Raw genomic sequence first — 24037 nt, forward strand, 5'->3', positions numbered from 1 at the left:
TCGTTAACGCTTTCCTGTGTCAATTAAACAGATATTAACCGTTAATCTCATTAATCTTCAAAGTAAATCAGATTAACAGAAAAAATATGGTTACCTTTACATTTTCGTTCGCTGCCACTTCGTCAATAGTGATCCCCACTACGTTTTCATCATCCCTGATTGTTGTTTCACCACATGTGCTCTCTCTTTCAACAACCTCAGAAATTGTATTGGAAACTGTCCATTTGTTGACATCGTCAACGCTTTCCTATGTCAATTAAACAAATATGAGACAGTTAATCATATTAAACTTTAAAGGAAATCAGATTAAAAGAAAAAATACGATTACCTTTATATTTTTGGTCGCTTCCACTTAGTCAATAGTGATCCCCACTATGTTTTCATCATCCTTGGTTGCTGTTTCACCACATGCGCTCTCTTTTTCAACAACCTCATAAATTGGATTAGCAGGTGTCCCTTTGTTGCCTTCGCTCTCTTTTTCCTGTGTCAATTAAACAAATATTAACAGTTAATCATATTAACCTTCAAAGTAAATTGTATTAACCTTCACAGTTTATACTATTTATAGTAAATATTTATAGTTATCATTACGTTTTCTGTCTGCGCGGCTCCATCTTTAGCAATGTCCAATATGATTTGGTCCTGGATATCATGTATATAATCAGCTTCGAAGTTGTTAACATGATCCGTGTCGTGGCTGTTGTCAATGGTGCCCACAAGAAGAGTAGCAATGTCTATTTGTATACAATTGATGTAATATAGTCTCACGAAGACTCTTGCTTATAATTGCCAAATCATTAATAAAAAGTTGAAACGTTCATTCAATCTTCTTTGTCTGTTTGAAGCTTTCTGAAGGTACTGAATTGACGAGTGCACTTCTAGAGATAGAATAAGAACAAACCATTTAACCTCTTATGTCTCGAAGTCACTACGTATGAATTGCATCATGCTTACCTCAATCCTGAAATGAAACATGTCATTTCATAGCTTACGTGTTCTCATTTGAGAAAGTCAGAGATCGGAATCACTATGTGATTCTGAACAGGACCGATTGGTGAAGTACTAAGTTATGAAGATGTCATGAGTAACTTTGTGAAGATCTCATAGATATGGAATTCATGTACAAGATTGCTGAAATGCAATGTATATCACATCATGCTTTGTTCCTTGGAATGTGAATAAATGAGCTGGCCAGTGTCCAAATTGAGTCATGACTCTTTTGGATGAATCAACGTGACTTGTTAGCTCCTCGTCAATACATTGTTTCTAACTTATTCACAAGCGACAAATGAGTTGAGGAAATAACAGCTAGAAGGGTAACATGGTAATTTTGTAAATCCCGACTAGCTGATGATATTCATGAAGGGTAAACATAGATAATATTAAGTGGATTCACTCATCACAATTAAGTTGAATTCTTGAGTAGGAAATAAATTCATTTGAACCGATAGATTCTCAGTGTCAACTCATTAGTGGAGTCAGTTGACATTATGCTAAATTTGGAAAAGGTTTGTGAACTTTTGAGTCCAAGTATTTTATCTGAAGCTTTGTTCATTTGGATCCATGAGGTCACTATCACAAATCATATCGAGTAGGAATAGTTAAACTAGAAGCTAAGTCAAAACAAGAACGAGACAAGTTTTACGAAAATTGTCTAAAGGGTATTTTTGTCTTTTCGGACATAGGATGAAATGAATGTCAATAAATTTTTTGACATTGTCATATGATGACAAATAAACCACTCAGCCATGATAAGATTTTGGGCCTTGATGATTAATTTCATTTCATAGAATTTTACTTGAAAATTCTTAATGGGCATTTCTTATGTTGTCATGAACAAATGAAGAAACATCTAGAAGCTCCTTCTAGATGCATGTGGCCTCCAACCCAAGGAGAAAAAGAGAAATTTTTTTGTGCATTGATGTATCAAGATACTTGCCATAAGAAAAAGAGGAAACAAATTTCCTCCATGAGGAAAGTAGGGGATCGGCCAACTAGAGTCAAGGGAGAAGCAAAACAAAAGAGGAAACAAATCCAAGGCTTCTAGAAGCCTCATGTTGGCCGTGTGACTTTGATAGAATAAGGGCAATATTTTCTCATGAATATGTGATATTCTATAGAAGATGAAACTACCTTGTTGAAGGTAATCCCTCTCCTATAAATAGGGCCCTCATTCTCATTGTTTTCTCATTCCAAAGTTTTAGAGATTGAGAGCTTCTCTCTCTAGCTTGGCCGCCCCCTCTCCCTCTCTCTCTAGTTCTTTTCATTTTTGTTTTCGCACCTAGGTCCACATTTGACCTTGTATTTTAGATCTTCGACTCTTAGACTTGTTCTTGAGTCGTCGTGTTTAAAAGTGCCCACATACTAATTCCTTCGAATCTCGAGTGATTCATGTGATAGAAACTTTCGTGGTTACTCGAGTTCCCGAAGAACGAAGAAAGATGAGCTGGGTGGGGAGACGAACGTTTCAACCTTCCTAAGGCTTCTCAACGTTCAAGCTTCACAAAGGTTAGTAAACGAGTATTGCTCTTAATAGTTTTAATTTAAATATAAACATGTGCTTGCTCTTTGTCTAGGTTAGTAAAATCGTTTTACTTGTTTAAAAGAAAATTTTTAATTTCCGCCGCTTGCTCGAAGCGTTAAATCTTTTCTTAACCCTAGATCAATTCCAACAGTGGTCTCCTAAAGATTGGTCGCTTGCATCATTTTTTGTAAATGATGATATCGCCTTAAGAATTTCATCAAGTTGCTTTTTAATGTTAGCAACTTCAACTTCTAACTGTTTTTGCCCTTTCTTTAGTTGCGTCTTCAACTTCGATTGCCCCTTTTCGAGGTTTGCAACCTCGTTTAACAATGTCAAAATTAACATGATTAATATTAACTAGTAAATCTGATTAACTCACGACAATATTGAAAATTAATACGATTAAGAGTTAATCTACACACCTTGTTCAACAATGTCATGAATGCAACATTGTCACATGCTTCATTTTGTGGAGACGTTGGCGGTACCCTTTTTCCAACACTTTTGTTTGACGAGTCCTTGCGTACGCTTGAAGAAGGTACATTCTCCAAAATGGCACGTTAAGAAAGAAATGGAACCATGTATGGTGCATTCCTTTCCATTTCGGTTACAACGACGTCGTCAACAACGAGCTTTCAACAAATAAATAAAAAAAAATAGGTTTTTCAAATTGATATTGTAACAGTAAATAAAATTAACTGTTATGATAATAAATATTTACCTCACTATTTTCAAAGACATCCTCGACAAGCGCTTTGGTGTTGAATCTGCCATGGTACAAAAATTGCCAGCGAAGGACACGTGGAGTTGTCATTGGATTACGACAGGTTCCATACTCATTTTGTTCAAGCGCCGACATGATTTCATATGCCTATGCAACTATAGCGTGTGAGAATCCATGCACACCATATCCTGTGGTGATATTATGAAGTGAATTCCCGTTGTTTGTGATCGACTCCAACAGCTTCTCGTAGCTCACTCTGCCGCAATGATAGTTGTCGAATGTATCGGAGTTATCGGCTATATCAAGGTGCCTCATGTTGATGCTACTCTTTTCTTGTTTCGGCAACAAGATTGTCTCCAAGAATACCAATTTTTCCAACATCACTTTCTCCTCGTTTGTTCATTCTTGGCTCCTAACAAGATGTTGGCCAATTCAAAGTTAGTCACCTTTTTCATCTTCTTGAAAAATTTATTGGCAAACTTTCCCTTTGGGAGTATACTTTCTTCAGCTGTTGTGTTGTTTGAGCTCGTCGCTAGTGAATTCTCGACAATTCAGTCCAGTCATTAAAGCAAATTCCACTATTCCGAATTTGGCGACTTTGTAGTTGATCTTGAACCAAGACTCGCTCTTAACCACCTTGCCGTGAACCTTCTTGACATTGTAATCATCATTGATACATTGCTGAATCATCAATTAGTTCACTATCCTTGATGGATAAGTATAGTACTTTTTGTCAGCTTCCTTGGGGAATTCACGAACTGTCATTAAAGAACCAAATATGTTGTCCCCAAACATCTCTAGTTGCTGATTGTTTAGTGTTTTGAAGATATAACCGGTATCTTCCAACTTTGTATGATTGACAATTTTTGTGCTTGAATCCCACCATTTTTTATCAAACACATATTCCTATCCCTACAGATATAAAAAAACAATTTTCACATATTAACACATAACAAGAGACAGTAAATCACAGAATTAACAATTTTGATCAGACAGTAAATCAAAGATTAACACGTTAACAGTTTTGATCCTCGCATCAAAATTGATAGTCAATCAGTAAAAACAACATTCACATATTAACACATAACAAGATACAGTAAATCACAAAGTTAACAATTTTGATCAGACAGTAAACCAAACATTACACGTTAACAGTTTTGATCATCACATCAAAATTGATAGTCAATCAGTAAAAACAACATTCACATATTAACACATAACAAGAGACAGTAGATCACAGAGTTAACAGTTTTGGTCAGACTATAAATCAGACAGTAAACCAAACATTAACACGTTAACAGTTTTGATCCTCGCATCAAAATTGATAGTCAATCAGTAAAAACAACATTCACATATTAACACGTAACTAGAGACAGTAAATCACAGAGTTAACAGTTTTGATCAGACTGTGAATCAGACAGTAAATCAAAGATTAACTTGATTAACACGTTAACTTAAAATTGATAGTAAATAAGATAAACTTAAAATTAGAGAAGACTGTAATCAGTTAATCCTAAATTCAAATTCAAAGTTAATTCAAAAGTTACTAACCTTCTTAGCATGTACTCAAATATCATTTGTATATTATTTACATATAGTTAATTATTGATGTAATTTATACTTTTTAAAAAATTATTACAAATTAAATTTAGGGCAGTGGTAAAATAGCCAAAATGAAACTATGAAATTTATTTTTAGTCTATGTTTCACAACTTTTAGGGAAATAGCCAACATATTTATGTGGCAATAATTAAGGTTTAATTTGCCCTTATTTATTAATAAATTCGTAATTTTCTCTCTCCTACTTTTTTTCCTAAATTTTTTTTTACATAAAAACTTCAAAAACCATATCTATCTCATATGAACTCGAAATTGAGTGATTCCAAATCCTACGGATTCGTGACGTCGAGATTTTCAAAAATAGATCCATTGTGTTTGATGAAAAATCATGTGTAATATCATAGATGTAAAAAAAATCACGTTACTACCTTAAATATGGAAATAACTGAATTTTTTTGAAATTATCGACATAAATATAATTTTTCATCAAAAAAAATGGATCTATTTCTGAAGATCTCGACGGGACGAATTTGTAGGATCTGAAATCACTCAATTTCGAGTTCGTATGAGAAAGATACGAATTTTTGAAGTTTTGATGCAAAAAAAATTATTTGAAAAAAATAGGAGAGAGAAAGTGACGAATTTGTTAATAAATAAAGGTAAATCAGACCTTAACTATTGCCACATAAGCCATTTGGCTATATACCTAAAAGATTGTCAAACATAGGCTAGATCCAAAATCACATGTTTAAAGTGGCTTAATTAGTTACAAATCTCTTAAATTTATGTAAACTTATACTTATGTATATTAAAAAGTTTGATTTTTTTTCTTTTACAAATGTATATAATTTAATTGTAATGAATATACATGTATAATAGATATTATAAATATAATGTGGGAAAATGTAAATGTATATAGAATTTATAATATATATATATTTATAAAAAATAAATTGTATACAATTAGTAAGAAAAGTGATAATCCATATTCCATATCATAATTCGTATCTTATATGTATTATAAATATATATATATATATATATATATATATATATATATATAGATTATTACTAGTGGAGTATATATTCTGTATAAAATATATCCTACATAGTTATATCTTATATGGGACATTAGGAGGGTTATACTCTAATATTGATATGCCACTATTACATGTACTTTAAAAGCAAGGATTGAAATCTCGCATCTAGCGGTCGTACCGCACCTTTAATTTTGGGGGTGTCTCGTCTCGTACCGTAGTATTTTACGGTATTTGATGAACGTTCGGGGTATCTCGTACCGTGTGGTAAACTGCATTTCGCAGGATATATCGCAAAATAAAAAAAGGTAATCCGTGGGGTATTTGAACAATTTTTTAATTATGATTTATGATAAACAAAGATAAATTTAAAAATAGAGTCAACATTTCACACATAAAATTCAAAATGGAATACAAAATTACAAGCCAATACACATATAATAGAAAGTTCTCACATAAAGCCACACTAAAGTCTAAATAGAAAACAAACAAAGACACACATAATAAAGAGTACAATATTTTTGAGCCGGATCCAAACTCATTCTTCAACTATTAAATCTGAATTTACAAAACATATAAACATTAACGATAATGAATAACGTTTAGAATTCGATCAAATTAACAATAATGAATAACATCAACCAAGCAATCAATAATCAAAGAATTAATTACATTTAGATCAAACTAATTAGAAATAACATCTAAATCAACAAAATAAAGATTTAAATTCTGATTAAAAAAAACTCATTTCAAATCAACATAAATAATAAGTAATTATTGAATAATCATTTAAATTTGGATTAAAGAAAACCAATTTCAAATCAACAAAATCAACATAAACAACAGGTAATTATTCAGTTAACTTTAAATTCGGATTAATAAAAAAAATAATTTTCAAATCAAGTGAATAATGCTCAAAAATCAAAATCGAATTACATTTCAAACTTATGCGGTATCTGCGGAAAACGGCGAGATTTGGGCATGATTTAACATCCGATTGCGAAAAACGGTGGTCTCGCGCGAGATTTGGAGATATTTGGACAAGATTTGGTGACGGACGGGCGAAAAATCCAAATAGCATTTCTCGTCAATTTTGGCGGAAAATGGGCTAATTTTGTTCACTTTTTAACATAGGAAGAGAGAGAAATGATCCGCGAGAAGATGCGCGAGATCTCGCAAGAAATGGACCATTTTGTGAGTTATTCACATACCCTTGTCGCGCTACTTTAAAACGCGAGATCTTGCACGAGATACTCACATCTCGCACGAGATTTTAATCCTTACTTTAAAGAATAGAAAGGGAAACAACGCAAAAGAAAAAAGTCCCACATCGATTTGAAACTAAGCAATTGAAGGAATCATACCTATATAAAGCTATAGAGTACTTCACCTTTAACCATCAACTAGGCCCCAATTTTCGTGGACCTATACTTAGTTGAACTTGGGCCCGAAAAAGACTCTTGAACTTTAAATTTTATATAGTTTTAAGGGACATTTCCTTAACTAGGACTAAATTAAGGGACATTTTCATTTTCCTAATTTTTTCAAAAATTTACCAAATTAGGACTAGTAAATATGGACGATTTTCCTAGTTTTTTAATCCATATGGACGATTTTTTTTATATATCGTTCGATTTTTGTGTTTTATCGTTATATCATGTCGTCGATATTTTAAACCAATCATGAAAGTTTTATTTTTTTTATTATTTTTATTTTACAAATTGCGTTTTAAAAATAATAAATTGTATTGGTAATATAGTATTATGCAACATTTTCAGAATTTGAGAAAGTAAAAAGTTTGTAATTGTTTTATTGAGCCAAATGATTTTATTACATATTTTTTATCTATAATTTTTTTCAATTTTTTTTTTTTTATTATTGTGTCCACCTCCCATAATTCAATTTCTGGCTCAGCCAAGCCACTGAATATAAGTTACTTTTTGTCACAAGTATACAAGTAATCCATATAAGACACCAATCACATGAACAACAGTAAAGTTATCTATCCCGACTTTAATGCTAAGACTTCTCACGACACAGACATTAATTGATATTAAATTTTTACTGTTTAAATTTTTACTGTTTAAATTTTTTTGACAGTTGTCACAACTTGAATGGATCGTCAGCATCGTGAGAGTCGTGCTAAATAGCAACGCTCAACAACAATCATATCAAATTTGCTGCTGATATTTAAAGGTAATCCTACCATTCGCACATAAGTGAAGTATAAAACAGCCTATGCATCCAAATTCGAATTTCTTCGCGTTCAATCCACTACACTAACTACAAATCACACTCTCAAAAAAACTATCTCCCACTCTTCTAAAATTCATCTACAGGGTCAATCAATAGACTAAAAATGACCGGAGAATCAATAGTAAGACTTGAACGATATCTTTATTTTTACTCTATTTAAAAAAATGTGTGATGAACATGAATCACGTGAAACAAAAAAGGGATGACCGTTTTTAATACAGTCATCGTAATTGTTTGTTTGTCAGGATTAGACACATCACTAACCAAACGCATTTCTAAAAACGGCAAAATTCTGAAAAGTCAAAACGATCACAATCACGAAACGTTTCCTTCGTGGGACCCACCTACAATCGACTGCCCAACCGAATGTTTTCTATATGATTATTGTTTATTCTTCAATCATTATAACGTACTGAGAGAGAGAGAGAGAGAGAGAGAGAGAGAGAGAAGAGAGTCACATCAAATAATCTCGACGCAAGTTTTTCCTCAGACAGAGCGAGAGGGGAAAAAATGGGTAAAATAAAGAAATGGGTTTTCTTCGCTCTCGTTGAGTTAGTATTTCTGTGCATCGTTTCTGTCGAGAGGTTCTCCGCGGATCCACTTGGCGAGCAGAGAGTGGACAGAGTCGCGAAGCTTCCAGGTCAGAACTTCGACGTGGGTTTCGCTCATTACTCTGGTTACGTCACTGTGAACGAGGAATCTGGGAGAGCTCTTTTCTATTGGTTCTTTGAGGCTGTTGAAGATCCTGCTTCTAAGCCCCTAGTTCTGTGGCTCAACGGAGGTCAAACTCTCTCTCTCTCTCTCTGTTTGTTTCTTTGCTAAATGATAGAGACAGTAGTCACTTTAAGTCTACACTTGTGGATATATGCCAAGTTCTCAATCTTGTTCTTTGTATTGTGTTTAACGCCAAATAAAATTGCTAAGTTCTCAATTTATTTTGTGTCAATTGCAGATCAGTCAACTGGGTTTCAAAAAGTTTTTATCTTAGACTTTTTGTTAAATGCATTACTTTTCTTACTATCTCACATTAAGTAGTATGTGTGATCACGGGTTTGTAAAACTTTCTTGGTGTTGACTTGTGTTTGATCTTTTAGAAACTTTGAAAAGAATGCCTTCAAAATAAATTGTTGTAAAATTATACAGGTCCTGGATGCTCATCCATTGCTTATGGGGAGGCTGAAGAGATTGGTCCATTTCACTTAAATCCAGATTCTAAGACTCTCTATTTGAACCCATACTCTTGGAATCAAGGTTAGTGGGAGGTTCTTGATTGATTTATGATATTATTCATCTTTTAAGCAATCCAAAGTGTAAAGCATCTATTGACATTAAAAAGTACCAGAACGTGATGAGCACTTTTCTGTTTGCTTTTTGGGTTGAATTTTCATTTCTTTTTCAATTGAACTTTTTTTGTTCGCTTATAAGGAAAGTAAACAAATGAGAGCACTTTTTTTTATTACTGACAGTAAATTACCGGGCAAAAGAAAATCATTGCATTAGAAATTTAAGTTTGACCTCCTTGGAATTTTTTTTAATCCAAGATATTATGCAAACAAATTCCTTTGTATTAAGAAAATGTACTAGATTTCTGATTATTTCTGTTCAATATATTTCATAATCTTTGATACAACATAAGATTTTATTTTATTGCTGAATTAGAAGGAATACAACATTGGCAACTAACAGCTATAAACTTGTCTCCGGTTCTTTACGGCCAACAAATTCTAACAACCTTGTAAGCCTGACAATGTCGCAGTGGCTAATGTTCTTTTCATCGACTCTCCCGTTGGGGTCGGTTTCTCATATTCAAACACATCCTCCGATTTGCAGAGTAACGGAGATAAAAGGACGGGTAGATTTTTTATATGGCCTTTTGAATTCATATGTTTGTTGTATCCTTCTTAACTTATGACCTTTAATCTCTTTATCTTCTCTATGCAGCTCAAGACAATCTTGCATTTCTGCTGAGATGGTTTGAACGCTTTCCTCAATACAAAGGAAGGGACTTTTATCTTTCCGGAGAGAGCTATGCTGGTTAAGACAAACCCTCTATTTTTGTCGATTAGCATCAAAGTTCATGCTTTTACACTTTTGATCTGTGGTCTTAATCACTGAGCTCTTTCTTACCAGGGCATTACGTTCCTCAGCTGAGCCAGGCAATCGTACGGCACAACTCGGATAGTAATGAAGATTCAATCAACCTGAAGGGTTACATGGTATGAAATCCCTCGAGTATTCTTGGATGTGCTGCGTACCATTTGTGACAGTTTAGGATTTATAAATGTGTATGAAAACAGGTGGGAAATGCTTTGACCGATGACCACAACGATCGTATGGGAATTTTCCAATTCATGTGGGCCGCGGGCTTGATATCTGATCAAAGCTTCAAGTCACTGAAACTTGAATGCAATTTCCAGTCATTTGTACACCCCTCAAATTCATGTGACGAGGTTCTAAACATCGCTGGTGAAGAACTTGGCGACATTGACCCGTATAGCATTTACACTCCCGCGTGTCATTCACCAGCCCTACAGTCGAACCAAATGCGCAAAAGAATGCATGTGAGTACACACGCATTCCAAACCGCTCTTACCTCGGAACGTAACTGATAAGACTCGTTATAATTTATAATACAAATCAATGCTTTATATTTCATATTGAATTGGTAATATTGGCTTGCAATTCGAGAGGTAGGCCTCTTTTTTCACTACTTTACTCTTAAAATAACTGAACTTTTAAACTTACTCATTTCTCTTATGAATTACGTTACACCTACTTTTTCATCATGAAAGAAAAGTAATTACCCTCCTCGATTTGATAAATTTATTTATTTAGTAGCCTTTGATTATTTTATCTATTTGATAAAAAAAAATATAGAAAAGCATATTTCATTAATTTCTTTATAATTACAAATCAGACTTAACTTTTTATAAAATTATTTATAATTAAATTAATTTTTGGACCATTATGCCAAATAGTTTTGCAAAATAGTCGAGGTTTGTCTAAATATAGTGAAAATAGCCAAATTTTACAAAAATGTGTTTGACCATGTCAATAACTTTTGTGAAAGTGGTAAATTGCTTATATCTAGCGTCAATAATTTTATTGACGGGAAAAAAAAATATTGACAGCGTAACATTGACTATTTTTCTAAAACTTTAAACTAAGGGTCCATTAGATATATAGCCATATTTACTCTTTGACATTGCTATATAGCCAACATTCCGTAAATAATAGGTAAATGGCTAGTCCACGTATTTATACGCTTAAATTTACGTAAATACCCCACCCTTTTATTTCAATAAAATGGTAAACCGGGAATGCCACGTCATGTTTGTGGCCATTTACCTAGTATTTACGAAAGGGTGGCTATATAGGAATCCCAAACGTTTAAGTTGGCTAGTTATCTAATTTTTTGTTAGATGCCATTTTGCTAATTACTTAAGTTCAAATGCCTATGTTGTATAACTTTTCATGCTCTTAATTTTATCTTTGACATTGGCCTCCCTAAAGTTGATTTAGGCTCCGTTCCTGACTTTGAAAAGAAGCCTCTGGGAAGTAACTAATGTTGCCCCACTTGAAACTAACATGTTGCTCGTATTTGATTAGATGTCCGGTCGTATAAGTCAGAGCTACGATCCTTGCACTGAAAAACACTCAGTTGCATACTTCAACCTACCCGAGGTTCAACAAGCTCTTCATGTATATCCGAACAATGCGCCGTCCCACTGGGATACATGCAGGTAAAACTCGTTCATGAACAAGCGAAATATATTGTAGATCATGTGAGGCTAAATTTTTCAATTCAATCCTATATCATCATTACGTATTAAAAGATGGCGACTCTTTGAACTCCCTCATCTTAGGTTGGTTAGTTCTTATTTGAGTTGTTTAAGATTTGTTACCATGTTTAGTATATTGGAGTTCTATCTCTAAACCAATTCGTAAGGAGAGGAATACAAGTGACTTCATAAACTTTAAACTTTGTTACGTCCCATTGTCTTTCCGATCCATCAGCTCTCTTTCATTACCATCAAAATCTCTGCAAATTTACTTTGTTTGACTATGATGCTTGCAATTTTAGGAGTTTTTCCACTCTTATGTATATTATTTGCTTATTTTTTTTCTTACTATGCTCTTGCAGTGGGGCGGTTAGTCTGGGATGGAAGGACAGTGCTGCATCAGTTCTCGATGTCTACCATGAGATGATTCGTGCTGGACTTCGTATATGGGTATTCAGGTACTGATCAGACGACTCAACTTCTGATAGTTTATAAAGATTTAATCAAACTTTGATTATGCTTAGCTCCGTTTACACTTCCCAATCACTCCTTGGTAAATAAACCAATCGTTGTCCAGGAACGATCCCTATGATAGGATTGCTAGTTCCCTGAGTGTTCATTTTGTTTTATTTTTCTCTCTCGTCACTAGTGACATGTTCTATATTTGCTATTAACTGTACCGAGGTCTATTCTTTGTGTTTGACAGTGGTGATACAGATGCTGTAATCCCGGTTACATCCACAAGATACAATATCGATGCTCTTAATCTTACGACCACCAGACCTTGGCGTGCCTGGTACGATGGGGCCGAGGTAAGAAGTGTTCGGGAAATTTTGTATTTGACCTGAAAATTTATGCGTATTTAAGAAATCTAGTGATTAAGCACTGGTAGAAAGATGCTCCAGGGTATAAGTAATGATAGGAGAAAAAAAAACATGAATAGGCTGTTTTTTTTATTCTCATAGGAACCATTCTAGATGTTGCTTCTGTAAGTTAATTTACCATGTCATAAAACTTTGAACAACAAAATACATTGTGATATACATTAAAAAAAAAATTAATGATCCATAGGTTGGTGGGTGGACTGAAGAATATGAAGGGCTGACCTTCGTGACAGTGAGAGGAGCGGGTCACGAAGTCCCTCTGCACAAACCAAAACAAGCTCTCGCACTTTTCAACTCCTTTCTCGCTGGATCATCAATGCCCGGTCTTGGTGTCAAGCTTGTTAGCGACTCTTGACCATGATCGATTTTCGGATCATGGTTTGCTTTTTTTTTTTTTTTTTTTTTTTATTGAAAGACAATAATGGCTCGAGATATTACCACGCTACTATCGAACAAATTCCGATTCTGAATGATTTGAGACCGGAATATGGTCATCAATTTTCATACATGACAAAAAAAAATGAATAAAAGAGAAAAATTGAGCTCCATCTGATTTTGCTTTGATTTGGCATTTTGAAGTCTACTAATAGACCCTTCTTTTTCTTCTTTAATGAACGTGTTCGGAATGGAACTAAAGGTCCCCTACATTTTGCGAAAGACCGTTGGTTCAAAACCTCCCCCGGCTATCGGCAATCTGGGTTTCAGCACTTCTATATTTTTCCTAGCTTCAGCTTGTTCTGATGTTCTCAAACAACTTCATTCCACTAGTTGATTTCCACAATCTCTTTGATTGCTTACTTCTCGTTCGACGCCACCGAGCTCTCCAAGTTCCAGCCCCATACCTAGAAGAACCAAAGGATACTTGTGATGTCACACTAAGGATTGCGGATTCAGTAGTCCTTCTACAGCTCCTTCGAATATAGTTTGTAGCCAATCGCTACAATAATAACTTTGAACTTCCATGGCAGACCAAATTCTTCTCCACATTAGATCGTTAGGATCGGAGGAAGCTCCTGCAACCGCTCTCATCGAAGGAATTTTCGTAAAGCACATCCACATCAATTTGAGTTGGGTATAATTGCCTGCCTACGACATAATTGTGTAATCATTTATTGTTAACTCAAGTGCGCAAACTTAATAAAGAAGCAACATTTTTATTATATGATTCAAGAGAGAGAGAGAGAGAGAGAGAGAGTTTATTTCATTTATTTGAATTAATAAACATTCATCAAATCCAGGGAGGGACCTAGCGAATGTTCCAAAATAACTTTCATAAAATAAAAATAAGTATTACAGATTACATCTACGAATTTTCATCCTTTGAAAGTGTTTCATAATAATCTCATTATAAAGACTATCGAATATATTTATTTTCAATATGTATACGACCAACACATCATTCAAAAACTCATCTCAACTACTACTACTACTACTAAAAAAAAAAAGTTGAATACAACTTAGCATAAGTGCATAACATAAACACAATTTTTTTTCTTCTACATGCACTGTGATCAAATCAATTCTCATCAAATTTGACATACCTAAGATACCTATTTTTAACTTAATTTAATTATGAATCATTGCAATTTGCATATCTAATTCACAAGCTCGTCATCAATAGTACATAATCCAATACAAACATAATAAATTCAAAAGTCAAAAAATAAAACAAAGATAAAAAAAAAACAAAAAAACAAAAAAAACAAAAAAACAAACACACACACACACACACACACACAGCTTGAACTTAATGAATGCAAACAATAAGAATATAAATTAATGCAAAAAAAAAAAAAAAAGAAGCATAGCTTTAATTCTTAACTGATGAGTTGATTAGGACAAAAACTAATAAATCACAACACAAACTTAACGAGGATGAATGTTTCATTTTATTTATTTAAATTCAACTTTATATCAAATTACCTTTGAAATGATTTATTACACATAAGTAAAAACATCAAACACAACTACTTGTCGGCAGTAAACCCAACACATATATCATCTTAAATACACTCAAGAAACATAAATGAATCAGTTTCAAATTTTGACAATAAATGTCATATGATGTGCTTTTCGAGAGAACAATCTTAATTTGCATAGAAAAGTATTATCTTGATGGATTTCTGGCTCTTCAATGGATTCCAAAGTGTATTTTTAAGAATTCTTCACATCATAATTGAACCAGGATGATCCAACCGGTCATGCCATTTAGTTAATATAGGATAACTAATGACTAACGTAGCTGATTCGATTTCATTTACATATGTGTAATGCAATCTAGTGGGGTGCGTTGATATTTTTTTTATGTATTCTTTCTAAATTTGAAAGTTGTAAGACACTTCTATTTCATGATACTTTCGTTTATAGGCTAAATATTAAATCCATGAGAATCTATATCGTTAGTACTACTACACAAGTTTCGTTTGGATCTTGATGATAAGGTATTATTTGTGACCTTTGAGTCGTTTTGCAACGTGGATTTTCCTTTCAAATATTTTCAATTAGATCTACGGGACCTGATATCATTTTCCACAAATGTTTTTGTTGGTTTTATCTCTGAGAAATATTTTTGAAATTCTGTTTAGCTAGAAAGACAAGATGTCGTACACAATGTAAAGTCAATGTATCCGACAACTTGCTTCAACACAGATAATGGATAGACAACAAAGAGTGCGTAAAAGAAAAAGACACACAATATGGTTACCCAGTTCGGTGCAACGTCACCTACGTCTGGGGGTTCACAACCAGTGGAAAGGATTTCACTATCACGTAGTCAATAGTACAAACAGGACTTATATGAATACAACAAATATCAATGCCCTAGAAACTATTACCACGAGTGATTACCAAGAACAGAGACTCCCCCTGAATTTGAGACTCCTTTCAATTCCACTCTTCAAGCACTCGCCTATTCTTGGACGACTTCAATCTCAACGCACGTGAAAACTTCAATCACGCAAACACAAAACCCAAATCTCACAAACACTCACTCTTCTGGAATAGTGTTTGAAGAACAACACCGCTCTGAAACAAAACACCTAGTTTCCCAGTCCGCCGATCGTGCACGTCTAGGAACCCTAATTCTTTTCTTAAAGTGTCGAGGCTGCTAAGGGGGAAGCACACGGCTTTTATAGCAGTCATACATCTCTGAAAGTAAATCTAGGGTTTCATTTCTCATACACACGAGAAGATCACCAAGGAAAGTCTTCTGCGAAGCGATCTAGCAAAACAGAAAACTTGCCAGAAAAACAGTCTGTGCACAAGGAGAAGGATGTCTCGACAAAAGCGAAAGAATGAAGACCGACATTTTTCCTCAACAACTTGCACTAACAAATAATGCCAACTTGAATGTACGAACAATTTTGTATCCTTCGGAATAGTGGGCATGGTTCCACTATCAGGTATACAAATTTCTCGAATATTAAAATGGTGTACGAACAACTTGAAAACTTCAACTAAAGTAAAATTAAGAGAATTAATGAGTAAACATGTTTCATTATGGAAAATAACACATATATACCATGTGTTTAAATGAAATGTCGAGTTTAACCTTTGGTTTTCAAAAATATCGAGTTTGTACCTTCAGTTTGATTAAAATGATGAAATGGTACCCTAAAATAGATAACAAGGCCAAAAATATTCATCTTGTTGACTTTTTTATTAATGCTAACTCTGATATAAGAAACTGAACCAAATCCAAAACCAATACCTCAACCCCCAAATTCCTGATTTTGAAATAAAAATAGCCATAAATCGAAATAGACTAATAAAACTCATACTTTCCAAGAGATGGTTTCCTTCCATGTTCGAATTGCAACTCCGAGTCTTGGATTTGACAGTCGAATAAGTGATTTTGATGACTATAAACTGTCGATTTTTATATTTTTTTTCTTTGTTTTTATTGCCCATGATCCCGTGATTGTTTTTTTTTTCTTTTTCAAATAAATTATATATAGAGTGCGTATAAATAAGTGTAAAATGGGGTTTACATATAAATATTAGAGTCAATGTCAATGAAAATTCAATAAAAGGAATACCATGACATTGTTATCTATTTTAAGGTATAAATTCGTTATTTTAATTAAACCATGGGTACAAATTCGACATTTTTGAAAACTAAAGGTTAAACTCGATATTTCACAAAAACAGAGAATATATATGTGTCATTTTCCCCTTCATTATTATATAATATAATAGTTCATTACAAAATATACAAAAATAGTAAACATGATACATATTATAGGAACATAAAAAATATTACACATATCAAAGAGCCAGCTAAACATCATAGCAAGCGGCTTCATTCCCAAATATGGGAAAAATAAAAAAACAAAGCACACACCACTTTGTTTCTATGGGTGTAACAGAGGACCTCCTTTTCTAAGGGCTCTTGATCATCAACAATGTTGGAAGCATTAAGATGCAGATATCCATCTAAGGGCTCTTGTTGAATAAAGTTGACCTCCATTTCTTTCCTTTTCATGGATGCTTTGTACAATTTGCACAAGTTCTTTGGGACTCAATAAACCTTAGCCAAATGTCTTTGTCACATATGTAACAAATACTGTCATTGATATTGGAAGAACTCGCGTTTTTGCCCTTTTGTTGGAATTTTCATGATTCCTTTCATCTTCTTGCTTCATATTGATGGTGGTTAGTGGTATTGTAATATTGGTTATTATAATAATCGCCTCAACATGTCTGTATCCAATGAAGAAATGATTTATTAAGAGTGATTGAACAAAGCATATCACTCTGAAGTTCTTTTCATTCACTCAAGAACGTAAAAAGAACAATGTTATCAACATTTAATGTATTCGTCCTTACGTGAACTCATTAGATCTTTTCACAAAGACGCTCTCCATTCCAACTTTCAGAAAATATATTCATGATATTGGAATGCGTAAATTGCCTACATTATAAAGAAATGCACCATGAGGGGGGAGCTTTGCATGTTTTTTCTCCACATGCTATGGCTTTTGTTGTCAATGGTGCCCACAAGAAAAGTTGTAGTCTCTATTTATGTACATTTGATGTAATATAATCTTACGAAGACTCTTGCTTGTAACTGCTTATTTATTAATAAAAGTTGAAACATTCATTCATTCTTCCTTTTCTGAAGCTTTATGATAAAACCTTAGTCTTTAGTCCATAAACAAACCTAACAACATATGAAGAGACAAATGTAGATTTGCATGAACAAACTCTTCATGGTTTGCTTAAAACTGAACATTCACAATCTAAGGATCAAAGGACTATTGATCTCAGTACGATTGTTAGAAGAATCTATGATGTCTGGTTATGGGACATTGAGAGTTGGAGACTCTATAGTTCTTCTAGGTATCTTCTGAAGGTATTGAATTGACCAGTGCACTTCTAGAGACAGAATAAGAACAAACCATTTAACCTCTTATGTCTTGAGGGCACTACGTATGAATTGCATCATGCTTACTTCAATCCTGAAATGAGACATGTCATTTCATAGCTTACGTATTCTCATTTGAGAAAGTCAGAGTTCGGACTCACTATGTGATTCTGAACATGACCTATTGGTGAAGTACTAAGTTATGAAGATGTCATGAGTAACTTTGTGAATATCTCATAGATATGGAATTCATGTACAAGATTGCTGAAATGCAATGTATATCACCTCATGCTTTGTTCCTTGGAATGTGAATAAATGAACTGGCCAGTGTCCAGATTGAGTCATGACTCTTTTGGATGAATCAATGTGACTTGTTAGCTCATCGTCAATACATTGTTTCTAACTTATTCACAAGCGGCAAAAGAGTTGAGGAAATAACAGCTAGAAGGGTAAAATGGTAATTTTGTAAATCCCGACTAGCTGATGATATTCATGAAGGGTAAACATAGATAATATTCAATGGATCCACTCATCACAATTAAGTTGAATTCTTGAGTAGAAAATAAATTCATTTGAACCGAGAGATTCTCAGTGTCAACTCTTTAGTTGAGTCAATTGACATTAACCTAAACTTGATAAAGGTTTGTGAACTTTTGAGTCCAAGTATTTTAGCTCAAGCTTTGTTCATTTGGATCCATGAGGTCACTATCACAAATCATATCGAGTAGGAATTGTCTAAAGAGTATTTTTATCTTTTTAGACATAGGATGAAATGAATGTCAATAAATTTTTTGACATTGTCATATGATGACCTAAACCACTCAGCCAAGTTGAATAATTTGGGCCTTGAAGATTAATTTCATTTCATGGAATTTTACTTGAAAATTCTTAATGGGCCTTTTTTATGTTGTCATGAACAAATGAAGAAACATCTAGAAGCCCCTTCTAGATGCTTTTGGCCATCCAACCCAATAGAGAAAAGAGAGATTATTTTGTGCATTAATGTATGAAGATACTTGCCAAAAGAAAAAGAGGAAACTAATTTCCTGTATGAGGAAAGAAGAATTTCGGCCAAGACAAGTCAAGGGAGAAGAAAAATAAAAGAGGAAACAAATCCAATGTGTCATGAAGGCTCATGTTGGCTGTGTGACTTGGATAGGATAAGGGCAATATTTGCTCATGAATATATGATATTCTATAGAAGAGGAAACTACCTTGTTGAAGGAAATTCCTCTCCTATAAATAGAGCCTTCATTCCTCTCATTTTATTCATTCCAAAGTTTTAGAGATTGAGAGCTTCTCTCTCTAGCTTGGCCGCCCAACTCTATTTCTCTCTCTAAGTTTCTTTCGTTTTTGTTTTGGCACCTAGGTCCACATTTGACCTAGTGTTTTAGCTCTTCGACTCTTAGACTTGTTCTTAAGTCATCGTGTTTAAAAGTGCCCACACACTAATTCTTTTCTTTCTCGAGTGATTCTTGTGATAGAAACTTTCGTGGTTGCTCGAGTTCCCGAGGAAAGAAGAAAGACGAGCTGAGTGGGGAGACGAACGTTTCAACCTTCCAAAGGCTTATCAACGTTCAAGCTTCACAAAGGTTGGTAAATAAATAATGCTCTTTAATAGTTTTAATTTATATGTACTTGCTCTTTGTCTAGGTTAGTAAAATCGTTTTACTTGTTTTAAAGAAAATTTTTAAATTCCGCCGCTTGCTCGAAGCGCTAAATCTTTTCTTAACCCTAGATCAATTCCAACAGCTATTATTCATTAGATTTTTTTTTCTAGTAAGATATTTTGCAAAGTAAAAAATGAAGAGATATTATAAACCTTTTTTAGAAAAATATAACGACAAAAAGAACGAACAAACAAATATAGTGAGTTTCTCTGAAAAGTTAAAACCCATTGGTCGTCAGAACTATTGGAGCAAAAAAAATGGGTATAGGCAATCTAGTAGATTAGCCCGTTGTGTTTCGTTGTAAAAGTGGGGCACTGTCCTTTTCAGGGTTTTCTCTCCAATTCTCCTTGTGAGATTGTAACTTTTAGCCTAATTCCCAGCGCCACGAGAGTTTCTTTTAGTTTTTTTGCAATCTCTTATCATAGAAATTCTTAGAGAGACACTATTCGTGGGAAACACTAAAGAAATCAGGGAAACGCATTGAGTGAATACACATCTTGGGAAACACAAAGGGAAACACGAGAGTTGAGTGAGATAGCTAGCCTCTTGGGATGGAGAATCTGGGTTTGGGAGACACGCCAGAGCTGGAGGAGGTTGTTGGCCAAACAACGTCCTTTCTAGCCCGAAACCTCACCATCTCAGACGAAAGTGAACAAGGAAGCAACTTCAAAGGTGAATGACTCCTAGCGGGAAAGGTAGTCTCTTCAAGACCCCTAGGTGCAAAGCGAGTTCACGATGTTTTCAACTTAGTGTGGAGATGTCGCAAAGCATGGTTTGTGAAGGAAATCAAACCGGGGATATTACAGTCTAAATTTGAGGCCAAGGAAGACTCGGAGAGGATCATGGAAGGATGACCATGGAACATTAAAGGAGCATTGATGCTGCTCACCCCTTGGCCGGCGGATCTTCTCGCCGAGGAGATCACTTTTTTGTCCTCCCCTTTCTGGCTCCGTCTGACTGGGCTTCCACCGGGTTATTTGAATGAACACTGTGCGCACAGCCTTGCGAACATGGTAGGCTCTGTTATTAGCTTTGCAGGCAGAAGGAAAGTTCAACTTCGAGTCAAAGTGGTGGTCGATATCACAAAACCACCGTTGACGAGACGAGTGTACTATGGATACGTTACGTGGTAAAATGGACTATTGGGGAGGCTGCTCAGTCAGGGCAAGGGGTCGCTCGGGAGGCCTCTGCGTCTAGTGGAGAAGAGGTGTATATATTAATATCTGGCACGCGGATGCGAATGGTTTTCAAGCACGGGTCAGAGAATTAGGTAGGCTGCAAGATTGGAACCTATATGGCATTTATGGGCCATCATGTGAGGAGCTCAAGCTACAATTTTGGAGAAACTTAGAAGATCGAATCAACAGATTTGGAGGTCCGTGGCTTTTGATCCGGGATTTCAATCTTATTCTAGACCAAGCGGACAAAGAGTGGGGGACGCAAAGTTACTTGGCAAAAAGGATCGATTCTACGTGGCTTCCTCCAAAATACGGGGGGTATTGAACTACCTTCGACGGGAGCGGCTTTTACTTGGTCAAACAATAGGGGCACGGGCTACCGAATTTGTGTCAGGCTTGATAGAGGAGTGGTTAGCCAGGACTGGCTTTTGGAGAGGCCCAACGCCAGTATCCGAAACCTTCCTACCAGGTTTTCGGATCATGGAACCATTGTTCTCGACCCCAAACTTTTTGAAGAACGCATGTGACGGCCCTTTCGGTTCTTTGAGGCATGGACCTCAGAAGCGTCATGTCGCAAGGAAGTGGAGCTAGCTTGGGGCCTCGGCCCGTCGAATAACAATAGCCGGACCCTGCAAGCGAAGCTCAACTTGGTCGAGAACCGCCTAAAGAAGTGGAGAAAAAATTATTCGGGCGCCAAGCAAGGTCAAATCCATGGCTTGGAGGACAGATTGCTCCAGATCCAGAGTGCCCCGCCGACGCCGCTGAACATCGAAGAGGAAGATTGGATTCTCACCCAACTAGGCGAGTTGGAGGCAGATCTTACCAGCGTTTGAAGGCAACGATCCCGCGAGCCGTGGTGCAGGCGCCGGGATAGTAACTCTAAGTCTTTTTCATACTTCCACTCTTATCCGTCATAAGAAAAATCACATGTGGTGGACAGGCAAGGCAGCAAATGAGAGATTCTTGGCTCACCGGAATTGGGACCAATTATGTCAGTTTCTAACCCATGACAGCCTAGGTTTCCATCGCTTTGAGCACTTTAACCACGCTCTCCTCAGCAAGTTGGGTTGGTCAGTTGCGCGAGGTGCTAATAGCCTCTCGGTCCAGTGCCTCACGGTGAAATATTGCCAGAGGACCCCGTTCCTCCGCTGCAAACTCAAGCAATCAGAATCCCCCGCGTGGAGGGATGTGATGAGAACTCGTGACCTTATCTCTCAAGGCTCCTGCTACGTGATTGGGTCAGGAGAGAGAGAGAGAGTCGATGCCCATAGGGACAAGTGGATCTACACCGACCACGTCATCGAATGGAAGGCGTCGTGCCCCCTGTCAATTAGAGTGGCCGAGCTTATGATTCTGGAAACCCAAATTTGGGACAGGGGACGGTTAGCTCTTTGGGTGGAGGAAGAGTCGATAGCCGAGATCTGCAAAGTGAAAACGCTACCGAGTCTACAAAAAGATGAGTTGTGTTGGATGAATTCAGAGAATGGTGACCACTCAGTTAAGGGCTCATATTGGGAGCAGAATAGAGCGGTTTTCGCAAAAGATGAGATCTAGACGTGCATTTGGAGCCCCAAAATTCATGGAAAGTTGAAGCTCTTCTTGTGACGACTAGCAGCTAACGCGCTCCCAACAGCGGTGGTTATCAATCGTATATTTCTTCAGACGTCGTTGACTTGCCCGATTTGCCACGAAGGTATAGAATCCTCGGTCCATCTCTTTTTTCTATGCCCAATGGCTAGAGGGATTTGGTTTACCCTGGGCATGAATTTTGTGGGGCACATCCGCGAATATCAGAGTATCCGCACAGTCCTCAATTTGCTGCTGGGCACAGTACTGAGACCTCAGCTGCCGAGGGCCCAAGTCCAGGAACTTCTTTCCCTTTTTGGAGCCGTGATGGACACGTTGTGGTGGAACCAAAATCAGTGAAAGCTGGGACTCTCAACGCCGTTAATCTCTCAACTCTTAAGCAAGGCTCTACGTCTCAGTGGAGAGCTTGGCACCCTCTTCCGTTCCCAGGAGGAGTCGGTGGCGCACGAACAGGTTCAACCAGTAACAGCCTCGGCTTGTCGGGCTGCGTGGAATCCCCCTCCGCCGGACTGGTTCAAGTTCAACATTGGTGCAGCGTTCACGGAAGCTAGAGTGGCGATTGGAGTAGCGGCGCGAGACTCCGCAGGTCGGATTGTGGCTCTCTGGATAGGCCAATTTCAGGCTTCCTCGGTGCTGGAAGCCGAAATGTTGGGTGTTTAGGCAGCAGTTGGAATTGCAGGTCATCTCACTCTTCAAAAAGTCGTCTTTGAAGGCGACCACAAGCCACTAATGGACTCCCTTTCAAAGGGACTAAGGTGTCCACAGTGAAAACTATCTCCAGTTTTTTTAGCATTTTAATTTTCATGTCTTTTTTTCCTTGTTTTTCCTTTGTTTGGGCTCCTTGTGAGTTGAATGGTTTGGCTTACTCCCTTTGTTCTTGGGCTTCTCGTTCCGGCTGGAATGTGATGATGCCACTTGAGGACGCTCATCCCTCTGTGAGGAGTTTTTTTTTCCTTCCGTTGTGGCTTAATGAAAAGTACTTCTTTCAACCAAAAAAAAAAAAAAAACATTGATCCAAACTCCAAAGCTAAAGCGTTCATTATTCTCTTTTAATTAAAAAAATTGTTAATTATTTTTATGTCATAAATGCCACGTCAGGTCGTACAATTAGTCCGAAATATTAAAACATAAAATTAGGAAAATAGGCAATTTAAACGTTTGACATTGCTAAATAACCGACGTTTGGTAAATTTAGGTAAATAACCACTTTCATATATTTACAATCGTAAATTTTAAATAAATAGCCACTTCTATATATTAGGCCACATCATCATTAGTTGTTAGTTATCTAAGATTTATCAAACGTTGACTATTTAGCAATATCAAATGTTTAAATTGACTATTTTTCTAATGGACCCGTATTAAAAAGGAATTGACCGTTTAAATATTGTCATCGTGTCTTGGTTAGTCAAAATTAGATATCACACAGACCTAATAGATTTCCTGAAACGGTCAAAGCGAGAGTCGTGA

At 35.9% G+C, this 24037-nt stretch overlaps 1 protein-coding gene across 1 annotated transcript; it reads left to right on the plus strand.

The window, feature by feature from the left end:
- Positions 1-8513: 8513 nt before the first annotated feature.
- On the plus strand, positions 8514-13331 carry LOC149395152 (serine carboxypeptidase II-2-like). The gene is made up of 10 exons (XM_089615184.1): positions 8514-8882; positions 9245-9352; positions 9858-9953; positions 10043-10135; positions 10232-10317; positions 10399-10662; positions 11711-11844; positions 12246-12341; positions 12590-12695; positions 12955-13331. The coding sequence occupies exons 1-10, from the start codon at positions 8612-8614 to the stop codon at positions 13120-13122; spliced, it is 1422 nt and encodes a 473-aa protein (XP_089471310.1). The 5' UTR covers positions 8514-8611; the 3' UTR covers positions 13123-13331.
- The last annotated feature ends 10706 nt before the right edge of the window (positions 13332-24037 follow it).

This window comes from Urtica dioica, chromosome 5 (genome assembly GCF_054948205.1).
Source record: "Urtica dioica subsp. dioica isolate 48M chromosome 5, U.dioica_male_clone48M_v1_H2, whole genome shotgun sequence".
NCBI classification, from domain to species: Eukaryota; Viridiplantae; Streptophyta; class Magnoliopsida; order Rosales; family Urticaceae; genus Urtica; species Urtica dioica.

Excerpts from the sequence above, each read along its gene's own strand:
- LOC149395152 (XM_089615184.1), top strand. The coding sequence starts at position 8,612 with ATGGGTAAAATAAAGAAATGGGTTTTCTTCGCTCTCGTTGAGTTAGTA. Across the intron at positions 9,353-9,857 it reads CCCATACTCTTGGAATCAAG|TGGCTAATGTTCTTTTCATC; the intron begins GTTAGTGGGAGG and ends ACAATGTCGCAG. Across the intron at positions 10,663-11,710 it reads AAATGCGCAAAAGAATGCAT|ATGTCCGGTCGTATAAGTCA; the intron begins GTGAGTACACAC and ends GTATTTGATTAG.